The sequence below is a fragment of the Xiphias gladius genome, chromosome 11 (genome assembly GCF_016859285.1).
Source record: "Xiphias gladius isolate SHS-SW01 ecotype Sanya breed wild chromosome 11, ASM1685928v1, whole genome shotgun sequence".
NCBI classification, from domain to species: Eukaryota; Metazoa; Chordata; class Actinopteri; order Istiophoriformes; family Xiphiidae; genus Xiphias; species Xiphias gladius.
The window spans coordinates 5,893,447-5,916,213 of record NC_053410.1 but is presented as its reverse complement, the minus strand read 5'-3'; the positions used below and the strand labels follow the sequence as shown (position 1 = coordinate 5,916,213).

At 45.8% G+C, this 22,767-nt stretch overlaps 2 protein-coding genes across 5 annotated transcripts; both read right to left on the bottom strand.

The window, feature by feature from the left end:
* Positions 1–592: 592 nt before the first annotated feature.
* On the bottom strand, positions 593–22,021 carry LOC120796377 (galectin-related protein-like). 4 transcript variants are annotated; one of them, XM_040139166.1, is made up of 6 exons: positions 21,916–22,021; positions 21,218–21,301; positions 21,038–21,126; positions 20,103–20,289; positions 17,009–17,110; positions 593–1,547 (listed from the first exon to the last, which is right to left on the bottom strand). In XM_040139166.1, the coding sequence occupies exons 1-6, from the start codon at positions 21,946–21,948 to the stop codon at positions 1,389–1,391; spliced, it is 654 nt and encodes a 217-aa protein (XP_039995100.1). In that variant the 5' UTR covers positions 21,949–22,021; the 3' UTR covers positions 593–1,388. The 4 variants fall into 4 exon arrangements, with proteins under 4 accessions (XP_039995100.1, XP_039995096.1, XP_039995098.1 ...); XM_040139164.1 differs by lacking the exon at positions 593–1,547 and having other exon boundaries at positions 15,786–17,110; positions 21,218–21,316; XM_040139165.1 differs by lacking the exon at positions 593–1,547 and having other exon boundaries at positions 15,786–17,110; positions 21,218–21,310.
* Positions 3,896–9,078, bottom strand: LOC120796376 (zinc finger protein 391-like). The gene is made up of 3 exons (XM_040139161.1): positions 8,612–9,078; positions 6,761–6,815; positions 3,896–6,313 (listed from the first exon to the last, which is right to left on the bottom strand). Exons 1-3 carry the CDS (start codon positions 8,915–8,917, stop codon positions 5,100–5,102), a joined length of 1,575 nt encoding a protein of 524 aa, XP_039995095.1. The 5' UTR covers positions 8,918–9,078; the 3' UTR covers positions 3,896–5,099.
* Positions 22,022–22,767: the final 746 nt, after the last annotated feature.

Below are 22,767 nucleotides of genomic sequence, written 5' to 3'. Positions count from 1 at the left end.
GGGATGGAGGGAAAACCCTTTTTCAGAGAAGCAGGGCAGTCGGCATCGTTTTAAAAACGAGTGGTAGGCCAGCGGTGCAAGTGCAAGGAAGCGAGGACGAACATGGATCTAAAATTAGTAAGAAAAAAAGAGAAATACTAGAATCAAAGAGTGTTTGGTAAAAGATGGTTGTAATGTAACGGCAGGTTAAGGACGCCAATGAATTGAATTTTATTTCATTAACAAAGAAGTGCAAGATGACCACGAGTTTGTTTGTTGTGCTCGTGGCTGAGAACTGAAATGCATCAAACCAACAGAACGTCAACAGAAAAGGCTCCTTTTTTTTTTTTTTTGTAGGAATCCGGACAAAGTAACCACCACAATGACACCGTCAGGAACACTGCTTGCATGCACATTTAAGTGCTGCAGTAGCTTGAGTCCTCACATTTCAAGCTACAAACTTTTCATCAATGTTAAATTATACATCAGCTACCAACAGTCACAATAAAAGAAAACTTTAACTGGAATACTGCCTCTCTTTGTTCCAGATTCCGTTCACTGGACTCAAAGGTTGTGGTCTGAAGCAAGACTTTTTCTGGCAGCTGTAAATTGCTTTTTTTTTTTTTTTTTTAAGTCCTCTGAACAGTCTCCCTGTTGGTTTTCAGACAGAGGTTCCAGACCACCGAATGGCTGCTTACATTTCTGATTTGTCCAGACGATCTAAGAGCCAGTGTTTTGAAATGAAGTGGCATTTCAGTCTTATTATCTGGCAAAAGGTTACACAGTCGTGTGCGGCTTCCTGGCTTCGTGGATCTTCATGTGCACCCTCAGTTTCGAAGCCGTGTGGAATTTTTTGCCACAAACCAGACAGCGAAATGACTTTTCCCCTTTGGGCTCCGTGATGCCACAGGTTTTGAGATGATAGGTATGGGCAACCATTTTGCCACACGATTTGCAAAAATATGGCTTCTCCCCTGTGTGCATCCTCAGGTGAACATTGAGATTTGAACTCTGAGCAAATGATTTTCCACAGAAAGGACACTTGTGTGGCTTCTCCCCTGTGTGAATTCTTAAGTGCACGGCCAGATGGTCCCTACGAGCAAACTTCTTGTCACATTCGGAGCACTTGAAGGCCTTCTCTCCCATGTGAATCTCGTCCATGTGTCTGATCAGAGCTGAGTCCCTGTTAAACCGCTTGCCGCAGAAACGGCAAGCCTTCTCGTCGCTCTGAGCTTGGGCCTGCTCCGCAAAAGAAGCGCCGCCATGACTCGGGCCACAAGAGGACGAACCTGAGCCGTCACTCCCGTTCCAGTCGTCGTCATCATCCAGCGTCACTGTTATAGCGCTGAAAGTTGGGAACAGCTGGCAGTCTGTCTGAGTAGTCGTTTCTGACCCGGAAAGTCTGACCTTTACATCCTCGGACGAATCGGCCTCCAGGTCTGGGATAATACAGAGATCCACCTGCTCCTCTTTGACCTGGAGAGGGTACTGGGTCTCACTCTCCTCCGGCAGGGGAAACTGGTTTGGCTGCTGTGAAGGAAACGTTTTCTCGGAGACTGACGGGGGGTCTAAAGGACAGAGAAGACACACACTAAAACCTGTTAAACAGATATCCAGAAATATCTGACACAAATATAATTCCACAGGTGCAAGTAGGATGTGTTTTGGACAGTGGTGGAGGAAGTATTCAGATCCTTCGCTAAAGTAAAAGTACAAATACGACAGTATGAAAATACTCCATGACAAGTTAAAGTATTGCTTTCAAATGCCTACTTAAATAAAAGTACATGAGCATTATCATCTTTATATAATTAAAGTAAAAGTGCTCGTTCCTTTGTTATCTCTTTAAGCCCCAAACATTTCAGTTAAACCATCCGAGAATTTTACAGGGGAAATTTTTTCTTTGCCAGGAGCTCCGACTCCGAGGGAGGGGAAGAGATCAAAAAGGTTGAGAAATTCAACCATGTGTTGAATTGTATTGAAAGGTTATTGTCAGGTGTGGCGCTGCAACGATCAGTCGATTAATCGATTTGTCGACTAACGGAAAATTAATTGTTTGAGACTTTTTTTTTTTTTTTTTTAAAGCAGTAAAGGCAAATTTTCGCTCGCTCCAGCTCCCATGTTATTGTTATATGTGATAGTCACCTGAGTATCTGAGAGATCTGGACTGTTGGTTGAATTAAAATATGTCAAAAGCAGAAGTTTGAAATTATGACCGACATTTCTCACTATTTTCTGACATTTTATGGACAAAACAACTAATCGCTTAATCGGGAAAGTTATCGTCAGAATAATCGATAATGGAAATAATTGTTGGAGCCCTAATCAAATCCGACAGGTAACCAGTAAATTCAGCTGTCAAATAAATGTAGTGAAGTAGAAGAAATGGAAGTGTTCAAGTACAAGTACCTCACAACTGGACTTAAGTAAATGTACTTAATTACTTTCCACCACTGGTTTTGGTCACATGTGACGGTTTCAACGCGTTAAAGGCGGAAGAATCTTTTAGTTTATTTGCTGTTCGTGAAGTTGCGCGACTTCCTCCCGCGACTTGGCTTAAATCGGTCCCCGATCCGAGAACTCTGGTGGAGTCTCCGGATGCTGGCTAACTGCATCCGGCCCACACCATCACCGGTGGCCGCAGCCAATCCGTTGCCCAGCAACGCCGTAACATAGCAACCCGCCAGATGCTACGTAGATGGTGACACAAACCTGCTCTGAACAGTGACATGTCGGTTTTTAAAACGGTCAGCTGCTCGATCTCCCGTTTCAGGTGGACGATTTCTCTCTTGGAGCGGACGAGTTGGTCCCGATACTCTGCCATCGTCTTTTCGACCAGCCCAAAGATTTCCTCGGCGGCCGCTGCCAGCCGCTCGTTGACCAGCGCTCTGAGCTGCTGGGTCCCCGACATGCTCGCTAACGTCGCCGGCGAACGTGGAGGGGCGGCGCGCGGGTCTTACGGCGAGGCAGCGAGCTCCCCGGGAAGCGAGAGCCGCATAGTTCAGCGAGGTAAACGCACCGGGGGACGGCGATGTGAGTTATTGCTTCCAGTTCAGCTTTTATAACGCGCGGGATGCGTTTGGGGTCTCTCGCCGGCGCCCCCTGCCGCGGTGGATGATCCTCTCGGGGACTTCCAGTTGCACGCAAAGAGTTTGGGCAGATAACATACGTTGTTACTTCTTTTCACTTGACAAAAAGGAAGTGCAACCCCCTGTAGCATAGACCCATTAAAAATGAGCCGTTCTGCTTTTTATTTCGTGACCTTAAAAAAAAAACTTGAAAAAAAAATTACACAAGTTTGGGCACAAGACACTTTCCACAGATAGAGAGGAAGAATGGATTCCACTAAACACTCTGGATGCAAATGACCTGCATTCAGTCAAAAAAGTGAAAGTGAAAAAGAGGCTGGCTTCTACAGCAGGACGATGATCCGAAGCAGACGGCAAAAATCCAACATGAACTAGAAGCACAAGCTGAAGCTTGTCCCCCGACTTTATCATCACTGAAAAATCTGTGTGTAGATCTAAAACGTGCCGTGGGTGCAGGAGCAGCCCCTAAAAGTATCTCAGAACGTGAAGTTACCTGCAGGAGGAGAGAGTGAAAACTCCTGGATCAAGCACAGAGAGAGTCTGTGCTGGCTACAGAAAAGTCTGCCAAAGTCGGGGGGGGGGGGGGTGTAGAAAGGCTCATTTTTAATGTATGTTTGCTGCAGGGGTTGTATGTACTTCTCTTCACCTCAGAAAACCACAAAATATTTCACCAGTGTTGTCTGAACTTTTGCATACAACTGTGTCTGCGTTGCAAAATAAATGGTCCATTTTTTAAATGTTCAATTGTATTGCAAATATTAACAAGGTTTTCTGGACAATTCATATATTTAGCTATTGTAAAAAAAACCAACTGACTAAGTCACAGATTATGAAAACAATTTGTTGTGATTTATTTTCCTTCTTTGCAATAATTGGTTGTTTTACTTGTTTTATAAACAAAATATAAAGCTGCAAACATCCACAACAGCACTGACAAACTTTGAGAACAACTTTTAAGATTGAGCACAATTTAAAAAAATAAAAAAATAAAAATCCTCCTTGGTTTCTTTCCAGCTTGTTACTTGCACTGCGTGAAGATCAGGTAGACTGTCATGTCAAACCATGCCGTGGCTATTTTGTGTAACCCGGTAACACACACGTCGTCTCGATGGGCTCTACAGGCCCACATCAGCAACGGCTCCTCTCAGGATATTGGGCAAAATGTCTGGAGTACCTTCAGAGACAGATCTCTCTCTCCCCCTGCGCTCGAATGGCTGGCCGCAGGCAGGAGTGGGGCGATGCCACGATCATCGTTTTTAATCACTGGGACGCCCAAACCTTTGCATACAACTGTGCATTCCCCCCCCGCAATCACTTACACTGGAAGCATCGTAGGAAGAGATCTCTCGATGGCCGGTTTCAGTGTTCATGCGGGCGGCACCTGCTGTTTTAAGACAGACTTGGCAAAATGATGGCCCTACCTCGGAAGGCCCGGAACCCGTAATACTCAGTGGCCGGCGGCGTTGTGAGATTTTGGCATGACGAACCATCTACATACACGCTTTGACTACGTTAACCGATTTAAAGAGGACTGGAATGACCCAAACCAAGCCTCTAGAGTCTACCGAAGCATCTACCACGACAAACAGCACGACAAGAAATAAACCTGACGGATGCTGACAATCAGATTGACTTTTTGTAAGGAACAAGTACGTTAGATTCACATCTAACCTTTGAAGTCACAACCTCAGTTATAACAGCAGTGATATTACAGCTGGACGTATTAACACCAATTGGGGCTTAATGAGCAGTTCAAAGGACCGTTGGCATAGCTGCTTCGCCGCTCCTCTTCCCATCCCGTCCATCCCCTCGTGATCTCGGTTTCCCCTAAAGGAAATTATCACAGCGTGGACGGGGGAAGGTGTACCTCCTTTTGAGACGTTTTTTCCTCACTTCTCCACCGTGAAAAATAAATAAATAATAATTTACGACACATGAATCAATCAAATCATAATCTTACTTGGCTGGATTTAAAAAGTTTGCCCAAGTTTTCGAAAACGTATCCGGTGCCACATAGACTCTGATGTTCTTTCAGACCGCTTGAAGTTTTTTCTCTTCCAGCTCCCGTCCTTGCAGTTTCTCACTGATGTGTCGTTGCCACGACTCATGAACCTCCATATGCACCTTCAGGTTTGAGTCCGTGTGAAAGTTTCTGCCACACGTTGTGCAGCGAAACGACTTGTTTGAGCTTTTGTGTTGTGTCCCTGTGCACAGTTTGAGATGGTGGCTACTCGCAAACCTCTTGCCACATTTATTACAGAAATATGGTTTCTCCCCAGTATGCTGTCTCATGTGAACGATGCGATTCGAGTTCTGGGTGAACGTTTTACCACAGAAATCGCAGCTGAATGGTTTTTCCCCCGTGTGAACTCTCACGTGCCGAACGAGCTGGTGGTTTTTATCAAACTCCTTGTTGCATTCAAAGCATTTAAAGGCCTTCTCCTCTTTGAGATTCTCATCTGCGCTCCCTTTTTCTGGTGCGATTTTGCACTCGTTCTGCATTTTGCAAAATTTGAAATGATTGCTTGTGGCAAAACTTTTTCCACACTTAGCACAGAAATATGGTTTTTCCCCTGTATGCACCCTCATGTGAGCAAGACGACTCGAGTTCTGAACAAATGCTTTACCACAGTAATCACAGCTAAAGGGTTTTTCACCTGTGTGACTTCTTATGTGCAGAACTAGCTGGTACCGTTGGTCAAACTCCTTGTTGCACTCCAGACATTTAAAGGCCTTGTGCCCTTTGTGACTCTTGTCTACGTGCCTTATCAGATAAGAGTCCCTCTTAAAACTTTTATCGCAAACATGGCAAGACTTTTCTTCCCTCGGAGGCTGTTCCAGTTCCACAAAGACTTCGATGCCGTGACTCCGACGAGGCGACAAAGAACTGTCACTTCCATTCCATTTGTCGTCTATGCCATTATTTAGACTCACAGTTGCAGCGTTGGAAGATGGGAAGAGCTCACATTTGGTGGCTGGCTCTGATTTACCATGTCTGACTTCAGCATTGTCGGAAGTATAGGCCTCCGTGTCTGGACTGATGTGTTGATCCACCTGCTCGTCTTTGATCTGTGGTTTGACCTCCGGGACGGGAACCCGCTCCACCTTAATGTCACACTGCTGCAGCAGCAGCAGCTCTTTGACCTGCGGTTTGATCTCCGTTTGCTCCAGGACGGGAACCTGCTCCACCTTAATGCCAGACTGCTGCAGTGAGGGAGGCAGTTCTTCAGAGTCCAGCGTTGTGCCTGAAGAACAGAGAGGAAACCTGAAACCTCCAGTGCACACATACTGAAAATTCACTTTTTAGTGAGGTAGGAGACATTGTGTCAAATTTTGAAACTAAAGATATTTGTATTTGCATAGTTCCTGGATTTTTTTTTTTTTTTTTTTAATTATAATAAGGGAGAAGGAACAGATGTACTTTTAAGAATTTTTAACCAGTTAATTAAACTTTCTTTTGTAAAACCATATCAGACACATTTTATTATTCAAAGCAGAGTACTTTACGTCTTAAAAACAGGTCTAGAGGAGATCTAAGTAAATATGTTTCCTGTCTAGACTCTATATTTTTAACTGTCCAATTAAGGAAAAAATGCCAGAAACCAATCTTAAAAAAAAAAAAAAAAATTGCACTGTCTCCATCTCTCTGTCCTTGAGGTGAAAAAAAGCAGCCCCCACCTGTCATGTCTCACCTTCAGAGGAATGAGAATCCAATAATATATGCTTGGTCCTGACGTTTTCTAAATCCTGTTGAAAATAACTTCCTGTCAGTATTATAGAGTGTATGCAAGACAATATAAACACTTCATGAAAAAGGAGCACTTCACTGTTACAGATAATCCTATAAAATGTGGACCATATAGTTTAGGGCTTCAACTAACATTTACTTTAACTCTTGAATAAACTGCAGGTGATTTTCTTGGCTGAAAAAAAAAAAAAAAAAAAAATGCTCTTCAGATGCCTTGTTTTTTTTCCAAAGATCCTCAGTTTACTATCACATAATACAAAGGAAAGCAGCAAATTTTCACAATGTGGAAACTGGAGCTAGGTAATGTTTTCCTTTTTTTTGTCTTGAAAAATAACGTCAATGATTAGTCTCTGAGAAAGTTGCGGATTAGTTTTGTGTCGTCAGACTAACCGATGAATCGTTTTAGCTCTGACATACACACAGCGTCCGGTTTGTCACTAGGTACACACCTGGCTAAAAACTAACAGCTCTCTGTTTAATCCAATGTAATTCAACAGCACCACGAACTACAGCTTCCAAAATGACCACAAAGTTGAATCAACACTTCTCGAAACACCTTCACGAAGGGGGAGATTTATCGCATCGGTTTTAGTTAGGTGTAGCTCATGAACTGGCAACTGAGTGTAGTTTGCACAACAGTTAGCATTTGTCAACCACCTGTTTTCCAGTTCATGGTGGATTTTGAGGTCTGCCTTGGATCAGTGTCCTGCTGCAGAAATCAGCCTCTTTTCACTTTGTGTTTCCAGCTTCCGGTTACTGCTCTTCCTCGTCTTAAATGACAGTAAACTGAATATCTTCGGGTTTCGGACTGTTGCTGGTTAATGTTTTTCTATTTTTTCAAGAGAACGAGATCAAAAGTAGCTGTTCCTTGCCATTTCAAGAAAGGCTCAGTTTTAACGTCCGTTTGCTGCAGGGGTTATATTTACCTCTTTGCACTGTGAAATATGTTGTTTGCCCAGGTGTGCTCAAAGTCGATGTCACCTGGGCTCTGTCGGCTGTTTCCCATTGACACCAAAAGATTTTTTTTACTTGACAACAGAAGCTAGTTGATGTAGTTATATTTAGCTTTCACCTCGTCGTTGTTTTTATAATATAGTCTGTGTAGTGTGCATGCCTTTACAACGTGTATCGTTGTATGAGGGGTGCGTGAAAACTCCTAAATCCAGAATAGCAGGACTCCGAGCCAGCCAAGCCAAGCTGTGAAATCTTCCTTGTGTCGAGTTGGGTTGGGTTACCAAGTACCACTGACTCTGAGAGCTCAAATGATCAGTCGAATGAATCGATTCATCTATCGAAAGAAAAATAATCAGAATCTGTTGAGTTAATCGATTAATTGTTTAAGCCCATTTTTTTACGCTCCACTTTTTTCCCCCCATTCAAATGAAGCAGTAGACTGAATTGCTTCATGTTTTTGACTACTAATACTGCTTGAAGGCAGCACCTCGGGCTCGGTGGAAATTAGTTAAATTGCATGATTAATCGCTAAGTAAAACTTGCTTCTTTTTTTTTTGCACATGCTACAGTTACTGTTTATTTTATTTTTTTCCGCTTGAGGAAAAAAAAGGCTCATTTTTAATTTCTCTTTGGTGCCGTTTGCCCCCACACTCGTGCACACAACCGCATTTCAAATTGTTTTGAAAACCTTTTTTTTGTCGCTGACAACAAAGCTAGTTCACTGATAACGTTTAGCTATCCCCGTGTCATTGTCTTTGCGGTGCAATTTTGGCAATGTGTGAGGTTTCCCTACGAAATGAACGCGAGACAATAACGAAACACGAAGGATGTCATCGGTCACCTCCGTCACGCTCCGATCCGGCGCGCGGGAGGAAACGGCGACGGTCGGCACGGCCGTCGGCGTCAGGAAACGGTGCGTCGCTCCGGTCCTCGGCTGCCCGTTGGCTGTGTAGTCCTCCGGAGCAAAATGCTCCGAGCACACGATATATTTCTTCAGCTCCGGCTGCGGAGTATTTGTATCGATGTCCAGGGCAAACAGCCACAGTCTGAGCCGCTCGGGTTCCCTCACTGGAAGGCGGTGAAACGACAAACAGGAGCCGGTCCTCGCTTTATTTCCGCACGTCTTCACGGCGCAGGAGTGAGGCATTTTATAAGGAATCACCTCATCTAACTCAATGCTATATCTCTGCTAATGTTACTCTTCTAGCTTCGCGCTCCGACTTGGGCTTCTGCTTCTTCTCCTCCTCCTTCTGTTTCCTCCTCCTTCTTCTTCTTCTCCCTCTTGTTTTTTCCCTTTCTTCTTCTTCTCCCTCTTGTTTTTCCCCTTTCTTCTTCTTCTCCCTCTTGTTTTTCCCCTTTCTTCTTCTTCTTCTTCTCCTTCTTGGAGGTCTCGAAGCTGTTGGAATCATTCACGTTGCAATACCGCCCCCTACCGGAAAGGTTCAGTGGTTGATTATTCCCATTTTATGCAGCTACAGCTTCTACTCCATTACAATGACTCCACTACATTTGATGGCAGATACAGTTACTAGTTACTTTCTGGGTTATGATTTTTCAGTGTGGCATTACTACTTATATTCAAGTAAAGGATCTGAATACATCCTCCGCCACTGTTCCAGTTGCTCTAAAAAAAAACAAAAAAAACAAAAGCAAATACCTATTTGGACACTCGGTAAACTTTCTCTCTACTCCACTGTCTCTCTTTCATGGTCCTGATCACACTCACCTGTTGTCTGTAGTCGCTTTAGTGACTTTTAACGACGTTGACACGTCAAAATATCTTGGATGCTGCTTTCTTAACATTTTTTCCTGAGCCTGTCGTTCTCGCTCAGGCCTTGTGTGTCATCTCTCCTCATTTTCACGGATACTTTTAAAATGAGCAGAGACAAGAGCTGCTGCCACAGGCCTTATATTTCCATTTTTTTATGCCAAAAAAAAAAAAAAAAGGGCAAGGCATAATAAAAAACAAATCCTACATTTCTACCATGTTTGCGCCTGCGACACTTCGGTACAGTTACCTTTCAGAGGAGACCAGGGTTATGACTGTAACCAAAAGGGGTGAAGAACTAACCTTTTTTTGACCTTTTTTTGCACAGTAGCCCTGCCCCCCCCCCCGCACGAACCCTTCAGCTGTTTACTGCGTTAGCTCTATGAAATCTCAGCCGCTGACTTGCTGCAGACGCTGCGACGATACGGTTTCTCTCCCGCATGGATTCTCTCATGAACACACAGGTAGGCGCTGTGGCTGAGAGATTTGCCACGGACCGGACACACTTGTAAGGTTTCTCTCCAGGGCGGGCTCTCGGGTGAGCCACCGGGTAGTGTCTGCGCAGGAAGGCCGTGCCACGTTCACTGCAGTTAAATGGTTTCTCTCCAGTGTGACTCTCACCCAGGTGTCTTACCTGGTCAAGGTCCTTTTTAAAGCAGGCGCAGCAAATGTGACGGAACTCGACATCAGCGAGAGACTGTAAATGACCAGATAAACTGTCTTTGGCTTTGAATGCGTTTCCACGAATGCTGCAAGTACTGTCACCGTTCGGTCCCTGTGAGCTTGAGGAGCATCCGCTCTTCTTCCTCCTCCTCCTCCTCTTTCCTTCCGCACAGCAGCAGATGAAGGGACTTGACAGTTGGCAGTTCCGTCTGTCTCATTATGAAGTTGTCTCACACAGTCGGAGCGAGCGGCCTCCACCGACGCTGTGAACTCCATTTCTCCCTCTTTAATCTGACGGAATAATTGATCTTGGCTCTGAGGCTTCAGTGGCATCTGTTAAACATGAAAGAAGATTCACCGACTCTGAGATTTTGTGATTTAATTACACATTGGAATTAAACGTTGAATGCTGTGTTTTTCTTTAAGGTTTTGAAGATATGTCCAGTTTGAAGGACTTGGACTTGGACTTGTTATTTTCCCTCTCCTATCATCATATGAACTTGGTTGAAGTCATTTATGCTGCATGGCCCACTGCCCCTTTTTTTCTTTTTCTATTTTTCCAATTGTATTCTACTGATCCTGACATTGGTTGGTCTCATTTTAAGGTGTTTTTTTTTAATCCATGAATTGTCCTGTAACTGTCTCAGGTGTCTGCAATTTGGCTCTTTGCCCCTTTTGATTGCTGCGTGTGGTTCTAGTGTAAAGATGTTTTTTCTTATTGTGAATTTAAAGCCCGACGAAAAGGTCCATGACCTCGACTTTTTACCTCTAATAAACTCGGTGCTGACGCTCCGGGAATTCAGTTTTTTCTTTAGCACGATTTCATTTTCCTGATAAAAGTACAGTATTTCCCTTGGAAGTGTCGTGGAGTAGAAGCATAAAGTAGCAGAAAATAGAAATACTAAGTACTTCAAAATTAGTACAGTACTTGAGTAAATGTACTTAGTTATGTTCCACCACAGTGTTATAAAGTCACATTTAATAATTTGTAGCACGTTAAATGCATCAATGCTGATGCATCGCTGTCCCCCACAGGTCAAATATTAAAATAGACGATTAAATATGAAATAATTATCAGAAAGCATTTAAAACTATTCAGAATATACGCCTGAAATTAGGTAGGGATGTCTGTAATAGAATATATGCTGACATTTATAGACCCATCACTGGTTACAAAGACGACACAGGCTGTGGATAAAAATAGTGTACTTGTACTGAGTGATTTAACACTTCATAGTGTACGAATCTTTTATATATGCTAACTCTAAATATATTCAGAAATAAAATATGACGGGAGCAGCCGTCCACTTTTCCCCCCCACAGTGATTTCCTCTCCTGAGGAATAAACCTATCGAGTTAGTTCCATTAGTTAAGAACTTAGTTTAAAACCTTTCCCGTTTGTCCTCCGGGCAAACATTTTGTGTTGAGCATCTGAGCGTTTTTCCAGACAGGGACACCGAACACAAGCAAGTTTCCAAGATGAGAAGTTTAATGGTTTGCAAAGTAGCCGTTTTTCCAAAAGCACGAGGGAGGAAGGACAGAGAGACACATGGGGAGGGCCAACACAGTGGCAGAACGTGCTGTCTTCATCTAAACGGTGGTCCAGTGCACTCTCTCAATGAGACGCACAATTTACGCTCATCTAAGGTTTTTTTGGGAATTACAATCGCATCTTGTAAGTACAAGCACTCCTGTTTTTTTTTTTGTTTTTTTAAATGGTGGACAGGAAGCTGCTCGGCTGAAAAAACAAACAGCAGCAGTTGAAGCAGCCAACAGCGAGGGCCAACATGACGCTTGGTGGCACGGGAAGCCTTTCCGAAGATCGGGGATCGGAAGAAGCCGACACCCTGGCGATCCTCAGACTCGCTGGAAAACAACCATGTCAAAAATCACAGTCAACCTTGTTCGCTCCTGTGCTTGCTTCACACATTTCCTCGTGTCATACGGGAAAGTGGGAATGTAACATTTTGTACACGGCAGGGCCCAAAACACTTTCATCCTTATCACACAAAAAAAACGTTCAAGATGCCTTCATATAAAAAAAACAGACAAAATTAGCACGTTACCAATACATTAGGAATGACGTTACCACACACACACAACCGTCGCGGTTACACCGTAATAAACAGAAACGATCACATGATTGTACAACCACACAAAACATTAGCAACGGAGCAGCCTACTTCTACTCAGAGGACGCTTCATAGCCGGACGTCTGCGTGTAGCCGTTCTCGCTACAGCTACGTGGGTTTTCGCACTTCTTAGGAAGTCACTTTGTTGTTGTTGTTTCGTTTGTTAAAAACTCACGTGGGAAAAGTTCGATTCAGGTACCTCAGTCCACACTTGTGTCCTGATCGTTTATGCCAGCAGTGTTTAAATCCCATAAAGTTCGTTGTCATGGTGTCTTCGTAAATACTGCACTAGGCCGTAAAGAGGAGCAGGCCAAAGGGAAATCTGACCTTGAAACACGTGGTAGAGATGGTTAAGAAAAAAAAAAAGAAAACTAGCCAGGTACTAGCTTACATGCACGACAAAATGCTTCCTGCTCGCAACTCAGCTCGGTATTCGTCAGGTGAAACAGAAGCTCGTCAGGCCATGTTCACAAATGACCCATATTCCAAAGTCCAAAAGCAGGGCAGTACAGACCTGGGTCAGATAAACGGTTCCTCTCACATCAGTCGCCCTCGATCTTCAGCTGGGCACAGGGAGGGTGCGAGCATCTATTATATGAACCTCATTTCCACCTGGGTGTTTATCATCAGGTTACAAATCAGGAAGAGAATGACATTCTGCGTTTCTGTTGCAGGTTAAAACATGAGCCAAGAGTAAGAATTAATATTTCCCAAGATGGTTCTTCAAAAGATATGGGAACGTTAGGAGATCAGGGAACTGGGACCATTGAGGTTTTTCAAAACACATGTACCGAAAATGTTTGCTTTTTGTTTTTAAAACTGGAATAATAAGCAGTTGTGAGTCCCTTAAGGTGACAGCAATACGGTTTTTTTTTTTTTTTTGTAGTGCAACAGCACCAAACAAGCCAGCTCCAGTACCCTGCCAGCTTGTCACGTACCTGCAGCACACTCTGCTGTGCAGAGGGGGGGGGGCGCACACACACACTGTGCTCGTACACAGCTGGGAAACACACAACAGCCCGAAAAACAGTTCGCTGACGCAGAGTTAAACTGTGCTTTGTTGAGGGGAAGGAAGAAAAAAAAGCCCTTTAATTCAGGGAAATCTTGAACCGCTCATCTCCCTCCCCCATTATTCCCAGCAACAGCGCTGCAGCTGTTGGAAGTTAACTGCTGCCAGCTCAGCTCCATGTGACAACTGAGCAGCCAAAAAAAAAACAAACTAAAAAAACTAAAACAAAACCTGAACCTGAACCGCACTTAAACACACATCTCGTTTCTACATCCATGAAACGCGCTGCTGAGTTATGGCCCTATTCTTCACACGGTGTATATGTTCAACACAAACGAATGGTCACCAGTTAATAGAAGAACACACACTAAAAATAAAATAAAATAAAACAGTCTCCAAAAACACAGCCTGTCCCTGGAGGAAGGATGCGTCGCACCGACTCGCGCCCCCTCACGCTGAACTCCGCGGAGCTCGGGGAAGACCCGGTCTGACCCGGTCTGACCGAGCAGGCGAGAACAAGCTCCGCTCCGGGGCAGTCAGCGGCCTCGTTGCCACGCGAGGGGGAACCGACGGGATTGCTCTCCGCGTTCTGACGAGTGCCGCGCGCAGCCGCGTCCGACCGAGCTCGCTCGAGGTAACGGGATGGCAAACGGAGAGGCCCCCGCCCAGAAGTCCAAAAGGGGCGTCGTGACCCGTCGGTTGCCGAGGGCCCCGCGGTGAGGACGGGCCGACTCCTCCGCGCAGGTGTCACGGCGTGCTCCGCATGCACAGCAGCAAAGGGTGATGGGAAAATCCTCCATTAGCTGCGTTAAGCTCAGCGGTGAACACCGAGGCGTCCTCGCGGTACGCCCGCTCCTCGCCTCTTCGCGGCCTCGAGCTGCTCCACAGGTTCGAGCACAGTCCAGGCCACGGCGTCGGGAGCGCGCGGGAGCCGACGTCTCGGTTTGATGCGAACTCTTTACGTCTCGTCTCATCTCTCACGTGATTCAGGTCTTACTGTCACCCAATCCGAACCAGCAGAAACCAGTACCGCTTTCTCGTAAGTCAGCTTTTATTAAGGGAGTTTATGAGTTGGAAATAATTACTTTGTTAATGGCTCATAAATAACTTATGTTTTATAGATCATGTAGTTATAAGCCATTATTAAAAACACCCCAACCACTTTTTGGGTTGCCAGGTTGTGAAAAATCCCCTGGCCCATTCTCCTCATGCACCTGTCTTTGTAGCTCTAGGCCCAAATCCACTTATTAACCAATAACATCTCATAGTGTAACAAAACATTTACTATTTCAGCCTTGATGCGTTATTACGAACGTTACTTACGACTCACCAACACCTGTAACTGGAAAAACTGACGGTTTGCCAACATTAAGAACTACACTACCACCAAATGCAAGATAAACCCAAAAGGGATTTTTGCAACCTGGCAGCCCCGAGGTTTTTAATAAAAATCTTCTGACCGATCTATAAACCATTAGTGAATGATTTATTAATAAAGCCACGAGTTACATCTTATCAACACTTTATTAGAAAGTGGTATCCAGAAATCTACGCAGTGAAACTCCTACCTAGTTCAATGTGTTACACTTTACAGAGCATGGTGAATGTTGATGCTTCAAGACGTGTAAACTCAGCTCCTTAAGACATAATACTTTTAATTCTTATGAGCTCTGCTTTGCAGGTAACCTCTGCTTTCTTGTGTATTTATCATAACTTCCCTTCTGCCTCAGTGACGGAGGCAGGCGTCCTGCGTCCACGGTGACAGAGGCAAAACCCCGCGGTGCATAACGGACGCAACGGTGTTTGTACCTGCACCCGGCGAGGATGCAACTGCTTTATCGCATCCATCTGCTTCGGCGCGGACGAGGCGCTGGCGTGGAATGTTTCGGGGGAACGCTTGACAGAACAACGCCATAGAGCACGCGAGACGCACTTGTCAGCCTGAAAAATGGACCAGAACGGCACCAGCCATACCACCGAAAAAACCGTGACATTAAGTAATACATTTGCGCACCACTATATCTTCTATGCTACTATAGAAACATGACTACTGTACATTCAAAATACCACCAGGGTCGGAATCTGCTCCCAAGAACAACCAGCTGACCGTCGAATGTGAATGATGGGTTTCGGATTTTAGTTTGACCACCCGCGCGCTTTGACGGCACGGTCTCCTCTGAACGCGCGCGAGCGAGTGTACTTTCGTGAGAGTTAGGTTGCATATTGCATTAGTCTACAATTCAGGTGAGGTTTGGGTGAAAAAAAACAAAACAAAACAAAACAAAACAAAAAACAAGTTGTTCTATGAGTTCAACAGCAGAGAGCAGAGTTCAGTTTTCTAAATCATTTGAAAGCCATTTCTCCGCTCTCCTCGCCCACCAGAGTAAACACTAGTAGCTCTCCTTCCTGTTCACCACACAGGACCCCCACTCACCCACCCACCCACCCACAGGAGAACAGCTGCGGTGATCGCCAAAATGAGTGCAAACTACCCACAAACGCAGCGTGCAGCACGGGACGATTTCTGCTACGTCTCGATCGTGATATAATCCCCGTTTTCGGGTATGTAGGTCGGTGAGACTGCAGCGCGTTACCATGGCAACTGGAACAAACCCAAGGGAGTGCAGGGGAGAGCGCCTACGGGGTTGGAGATGCCTCAGCGCGGGGAGAGGGTGTTACGCTGCTCTCTGTTGTGATCAGAGAACTGACTGTTAGTAGATTACTGCCGCAGTTGATACACACCTAGCTGGGCCGAGTGAAGTCAAATCCGAAGGTGTCAGACAACCTGCCACATTTTGCTTTAAACCAGTTCGTTCTGATGTAAAAAAAAAATCATGTCTCTGCCCTTGTGGGATTTGGTCAAGGCTCAGACTAAACATCTAGAAACACTGCTCAGGTTCAGTACCGCAGAGATTTACAGCGCATCTGTCTCCGTTCTTGGTTGGAAAAGAAAGCTTGACCAACATTCATTTTCCAGTTTATCCACAAAATTTTGGAATCTTTTTCTTTTGGCGCCCACAGGTTGGAAAATTTCCCTCAATTTAAGTTAAAACATTCAATCAGTCAGGAAATTTGGAGATTTTCCACTCGTAGGCCAGGGTTTGCCTCCATCTTAGCTGCTAAGTTTCCAGATATATTTTCCTGAGTAACATGTTCCCTGTAACATCTGACCTATCCTTCCGTCCTTGGGAAAGTATTCCACACCTGCCTCTATATCTCAGTATCCCCAAAAGGTTTCAACGTAAAAAATGAATTCACTATTAATAAGCTGTGAGATCCCTGATCAGACAGAACCGAGGCTACAAAGAAAAAAAAAAAAAAAAAAAAGTACCTGAAAATGGAGCAAACACATTCACCCACAAAGCATCATCATATCGGATTCTCTTTGAATGGGAAGAGGTGAATGAAATTAAGCAGAGGATCTCTAACTTGTCACTGCCGGAGCCTTTTTCGAGTTGCTATGTTGCTGCAGTGTTGCATGACGGGTTACGGATGATGACATAACAGGCGCGCACGCGTGTGTGTGTGTTTGTGCATGTGTGTGTGTGTGTGTGCGTGTGTGGTCATCTGTGATCAAGTCCCTCCTTCACACATGACTCGCAGAGCAGGAAGGAGTGGGGTCAGTTAACCGAGCTTGGTGATCTGTAGATCTCCTTGTATCCGTACTGTGTCGATAGAGGGCAAAGATTTTACTTTGTGATAAAAGTCAAACAGCTGGTGTCCGTCCACGAATATCCGGAACCTCTGGTGCTCGCAGTGGATCTCAACCTGCAGGGTGGGGAGAGGCAAAAGACGGAGAGAAGGACGGCAGAGAGATAACACAGATCACTTACGTCGCACTTACAACTTGGAATCAGTTTTATAATACAGAAGCAACGACACTGTTATTGGGGCATCAAACTGCAATAAAAGGGCAATAAAGATAAGCACTAGTATAGAGCTTCAAGGAATAGTTGCACATTTTGGGAAATATGCTTACGTGCTTTCTTGTTGAGAGTTTAAAGAGAAGATACCGCTCTCGCGTCTGTATGGTAAATATGAAGCTACGGCCATCAGTTAGCTTAGCTTAGCATAAAGACTGGAAACAGCTAGCCTGGCTCTCTCCAAAAGGTTAAAAAAAAAAAAAAAAAAACATATCACCTACTAGCACATCTAAAGCTCACCAATTAATACCTCATATCTCGAATGTTTGAGCCATACAAAAACCACAGTGTGTTTCCAGTCTTTATGCTAAGCTAAGCTAACTGGCTGCAGCTTCATATTGTACAATCGGATATGAAAGCGATACAAACCTTATCTAAATCTCAGCAGGAAATCAAATAAGCGTAATTCCCTAAATAAGAGTACTGTGCGTCTGACCCTTACAGCCCTTTGCATCGACTCCTCTGAGACGGTGCAGACCAACTCTGCTGTTACATTTATGGCGACTCTGCAACAGTCACACGGCGGGACGGAGAGAGCAAACTGCGCTTCTACTTCTAGCTGAGGAACTGTTATTTGACCAAACCCACGTAGACACAGGATCACTTTTCCCCCCTCAGCACAAGTACTCAAGCAACTTGTTTGAGGACCAGTTACTTAGCTATATATAGTCTCTATGAGATTACCATTGCTGCATCCCGCCCATGTCCAATTTATATGAATATGCCCATCCATCCCCCGAAAGCAGATTTGCTGTTTTTAAGAGAATTCTTTAAAAAAAAAAAAAAAAAAAGTACATGAAAAAGCTACTCAATTGTGGTAATGAAAGGACTTCTATATATTATCTTGTAAAGCTGGTGGTAAACGTGTTAGCAAACAGTTTTATTTACATTAAGCAACATTATCATTCACTTGGACTCGTGTTGCTCTCCACCTGATGAATGCAAGTCCAATAATCTCTCCCCGTTTTTAGCAAAAAAAAAACGTATCTGGCTCTTTAGCTGCTAAATGCTCCGCTATGTCCACCAGCTAGTCTGTAACTTTGTCTGTCTACGGTTTTGCGGGTTGAGCAGGTAGCGGCTTTTTCACTGAAAAACGGCTGCAGTTGCGGGCCCTAAAACCGAAACAATGAGCCGAAAGACGCTAAAAACACTTCGCAGAGCAAAGGGGAGCCGCAGAGTCGGTGACAGTTCTCGGTGGGTTTGTTACTATGAGCGACCTTTCTACATAGTACTTTTTTCATTGTTAATATAAAAGTATTGATTGGTTCAGCTTTAACTAAAAACAGGAATGACTCCTAAACACAAAGTTTTATGGATTTTAATGAGGGGTGGGGGGGGGTGAAGAGAGTAACACAAAACGAGCCGTCCCGCTCTCTGAAACCACAGCACATCATGAGTCTGTCCACATGCCTTCCGAATTCATGAGGCAGTTTGTTGGGAAACAATCTGCAAGACGTGCCTTAATCTCCAGCCCCCAGCTTTTGACAGAGTCATGACTGTGCTGACCTGCTCGGTCACACTCTGACCACAAACAATGACAGTTTATCAGGGAGCTGACATTCCACGACCAGAGGCAGGGATCACCTCTAAAAATAAGTTAAATGTGGTTGTGTCTTCAGTAGTTTTAGTATCTTGTGCATTCTCTTAAACGAAATTTAGGACTGAACCTTCTTTCTTTTGGTAGAAATGATAGGTTTTCATGTATCAGTCTACGAATACATTTCTCTGGTCAAATGCCGGTTAGTTGAGAACCCTCATCGTATAGTTTTTGTTGATCGCCGTTTGCGTTATTCCGAGTGATCAGAGCGGGTCACAAACAGCCGATGCTACACAGGACGCAGGCTGCGTCAATGCTGGATAGATATGATTCAGCATGGAAAAACATTTCCTGTTTGTCTCTTATTTCTATACTGCAAGGACATTCGCAACACTACTGCTGTAACACGTGACTGTCCCACTTAAGCTTTGATAACGCTACAAGGAAGCAACTTGGAAAAAACAAAAGTGCTCTAACTCTTTGCATGTTTTAGCGCATTTACTGTGTCGTTCCTGCTAGGGGTGCACCCGACGATTGTCGATAATCGATTGATTGATTGATTAAATCGCAACAGCCTAAAACCCGAAGATATTTATTTCACAGTGATATTTCTTTAAAAAGCATGTCGGCGGGGTAGTGATATAGGATGTTTGCACGTTTTGACTCGGTTTTTGAAGAGAACGTATGTAGGTATTTAATTATATAGTGAATATTTTCTGGAGATTTTCCAACATTATTCCCAATTTGAATGATTATCACGTCTCGCCCTGCGTTGTGAAAGCTCTACATTCTTGTCCCGACTCCTCACACTAATGTCCATGAAATTTTGAAGAGCTCTTTCCAGGTTCAACACTGATCCACTTTCCTAACTGTCGCTGCGCATGCAAGCAGTTTCGCAATGCAGAGATTGAACGTAAACGCAAATTCTGCGTAGCTTCGCCTGTGCCTGTAGATTCACCACATCCCCAGTCAAGAAATTATGGAGTACGATGTTTTCATAACCTATAGGAAGAGCTGGCAGACCTATTGAAAAAAAAAAAAAAGGATCCAGGTTGTCAAAGATTCGGTTTGTTCATATTAATACCTAAACTTGGACCATCACAATAAAGAACGGGATTTAAATTCTTAGAGCCATCAGGTCAGAGGAGAAGGACGCCCCAGTAAATGAGAGCATCCCGCAATCTCCAGAACAGCACACGTGTTCATCAAGACCCAAGAAAGTCTCTCGGCCTGCAAACAGGGAGTACCCAGCACCGTCTGACATGGGAGTTAGTGATGAATGCAGAAAAGAAGTCTTTACCCTAAAAGGCTGATCGGGGATGAAGGGAAAGTAGGCGGTGGACGCCTCCTCCTCAGTCCATTTCCCAGACACGCGGGCACTGCGCAGAAACTGGCGGTCGCTGAAGCGGGCGGTGAGTTTCAGGGCCACGTCGTGCGGCGCCTCCTCCTTCTCCGAGTCACGGCCGCAGGTCAGGCTCATGTTGAAGCTGGGGGGGGGAAGAGAAGGGACCAGAGGATTGAGGGGTCAGACAGGCAGCACGTGAGGGGGTGGCAAACAGGACGTCAGATACATGATGCGAGTCCAGTAGCTAATCTGGGATCAATCAGATGCATAATTCTGCCACTGCTGTGTAAGAGCAAACCAACTGCGTGTAAATTATAAATAATCCCTGCTGCTAGCGTCGCCTTACCCCCCCAAACCCCAGCTCCCACTGCCTCCGTGGTGTGTGAACGCACGGACACGATGACAGTAACAAACGTCCTCAGTGCTGAGATGCAACAAAAGGAAAAAAAAACAGTCGGCCGAGACATTCACATGAACTTTGGCTTGAATACCGTGCCAGCAGCCGTGAGCGAACAGGATGAGGTCATGGGGAGTTTGTTCCACGTTTGACACAAGTTTCCATCTAGGGTAAGGACACACCCAAGCAAGTCTGCTTCACTGGGGCCTCTTTCTCTTTTTTACCCCCTTTTCTCCACGCTGGTGAGGGAACGCCCTGTCTCTGCATACTTAACAAGCCTCCCTTCTCTCTCTGGCTGCCCACGCATTACTCAGTGTGTCCTGGACTGGCAGTGCAGGCCTGACAGGCCTCAGAACAAAAAGCTTATCTCAAAAAAAAAGAAAAAAAATCCCTCATTATGCATATGGATGACACAAAACAGGATGTTTGACATATGGTGAGCTGAAGCCGAGCTCCAGATAAGGTCTCTGCGTGTGTGTGTGTGTTATCTTACCTGTCTGGCTCCAGGTCGACAATGCCCATCACTATGATCTTCTTCCCTGGCCGCATGCCGCCCCGGATGCGCCCGCTGAACGGCACCGTCTATGCAAAGCACATTTGATTCGTTAAGGCACAGCCCGGAGCGAGCGTCAGACAGGGAAACCAATGAGACGGCTAAGGCGTCTTTTCATACCAGGAGACGTGACAGATCCTCCTTGTCAGGTGAGATGAGGCCGGGGTTCCCCAGCGAGTCGTTCAGGTGCTCGTCCTCCACGTTCTTCAACGCCGGTGACAAAAGACACAGGGTGCAAACTGTCATTTTTAATCGCTCTGTCAGGTAGGACGCAGCCTGGCCTGGCGGGGCTGAGACAGCCAACACGAGGCTGCAGGCCTGTTATTTGATAATAAAAAACACACACACACACACACACACACGGTGTGGGGCCTCGCATGCGGCTCCCGACAACGACGAGGTGGCAGCGGAGCTGTCACGCTCCTGTCAGGGCTCCTGCTGCGGGCGACGGGAGATTATAAAATTGACCCCGTAAACTGCCAAACTGGCCGCATATTGTACCGCGATGTTGATGCGCACATTCAGAGAACCGGCTGGACCGCCGACACATCTCCACACACACACACACACACATTCTCACACACACCTATTGGATTTCCCATTTCCTCCCCGGCCGCGGGTGAAAAGAGTCGCCGCCTTGCGCTCTGAAGGCGCCGCGCACGGCGCTCCGCACTCACACATTAAGCGCCCGATAATCCACATAACGGTGCGCTTCGATCAAACCCACAGGCCCCTTTATGCACGGAACTCAAATTCCCCGAACCGTCGAACCCCCGCCCCGGTTCCCGGTTTCCCCCACGCAGCTCCAAAATACTCACTATTCCGTCCTTTTCCGCTGCCTGCACCGCCATCTTGAGCAGAATAGCATAGGATGCTTATGATCGGAGCAGAGGCGGCCCTGCCGGGGCGTGCGGCGTGCGGCGTGTCGGCGTCGTGGCACTGACTCGGGAGGGTATTCCTGTTTTCCTGCTCCGGTCCCTGCTCCTATTCCTGGGTCCTCCGCGTCTCACCGGGTCTCACGGAGAGTCGCTCAGTCACCTCGCAGGGCATCCCCCCCCCCCGCCCCCCCGTCGCTCCTCTGTCCCGTCTGAAATGGGTGGATATCTGCTGACGTATGCTTTATAATAATTACAGCCGAAAAGCTTAATCCCCGTCTGTTGGAGAAGGCTAATCAGGCAGATTTTCCCTCAACCCTTCACCCAATTAGGCAACCGCGCTCTCCGGGCTCGTTTGGGTTTTTTATTTCTGGACTGGAACTATGATCCAGGAACCAATTTTGACCGGATAACCGGTCGGTCCGCGGGCAGCCGGACTGCCGCCCGCTCGGCTCGCATGTGACACGCGCGGGGCTTTGGCCTAATTGACCAAAGTGCGCACACTCGCTCGATACCTTCGAGCGACTCAACAGCACCGCGGGGCCCGCGAGGCGGCAGCCGGCTAAAAATAGTGCGGCGTCTGCCCAGCTGTGCGCCGGGAGCATTAATTGCCTTTCAGCGGGCGAAGTGGACGATCTCACCGTCTCCCGTTCGTCGACTTTAGCACAGACACCCCCTCCCTTTGTCTTTCTACCTCTGCAGACCTCCCCCCGCCCTCTCTCCCTCGCTCCCTCTGTCTATCCAGGTTGTTATCTTCTCATGTTTAAACTGATCCAGCCTGCCCCTCTGTGGACA

Bases quoted from the DNA above. Each gene is read 5' to 3' on its own strand.
- LOC120796376 (XM_040139161.1), bottom strand. From the start codon at position 8,917: ATGCCTCACTCCTGCGCCGTGAAGACGTGCGGAAATAAAGCGAGGACC. The intron at 6,816-8,611 runs GTGACCGATGAC...TATTTTCAACAG, and splicing joins CGGATCGGAGCGTGACGGAG to GATTTAGAAAACGTCAGGAC. The intron at 6,314-6,760 runs GTGAGACATGAC...TCTGTTCTTCAG, and splicing joins GGATTCTCATTCCTCTGAAG to GCACAACGCTGGACTCTGAA.
- LOC120796377 (XM_040139162.1), bottom strand. From the start codon at position 2,890: ATGTCGGGGACCCAGCAGCTCAGAGCGCTGGTCAACGAGCGGCTGGCA. The intron at 1,548-2,691 runs GTTTGTGTCACC...TCTGTCCTTTAG, and splicing joins CATGTCACTGTTCAGAGCAG to ACCCCCCGTCAGTCTCCGAG.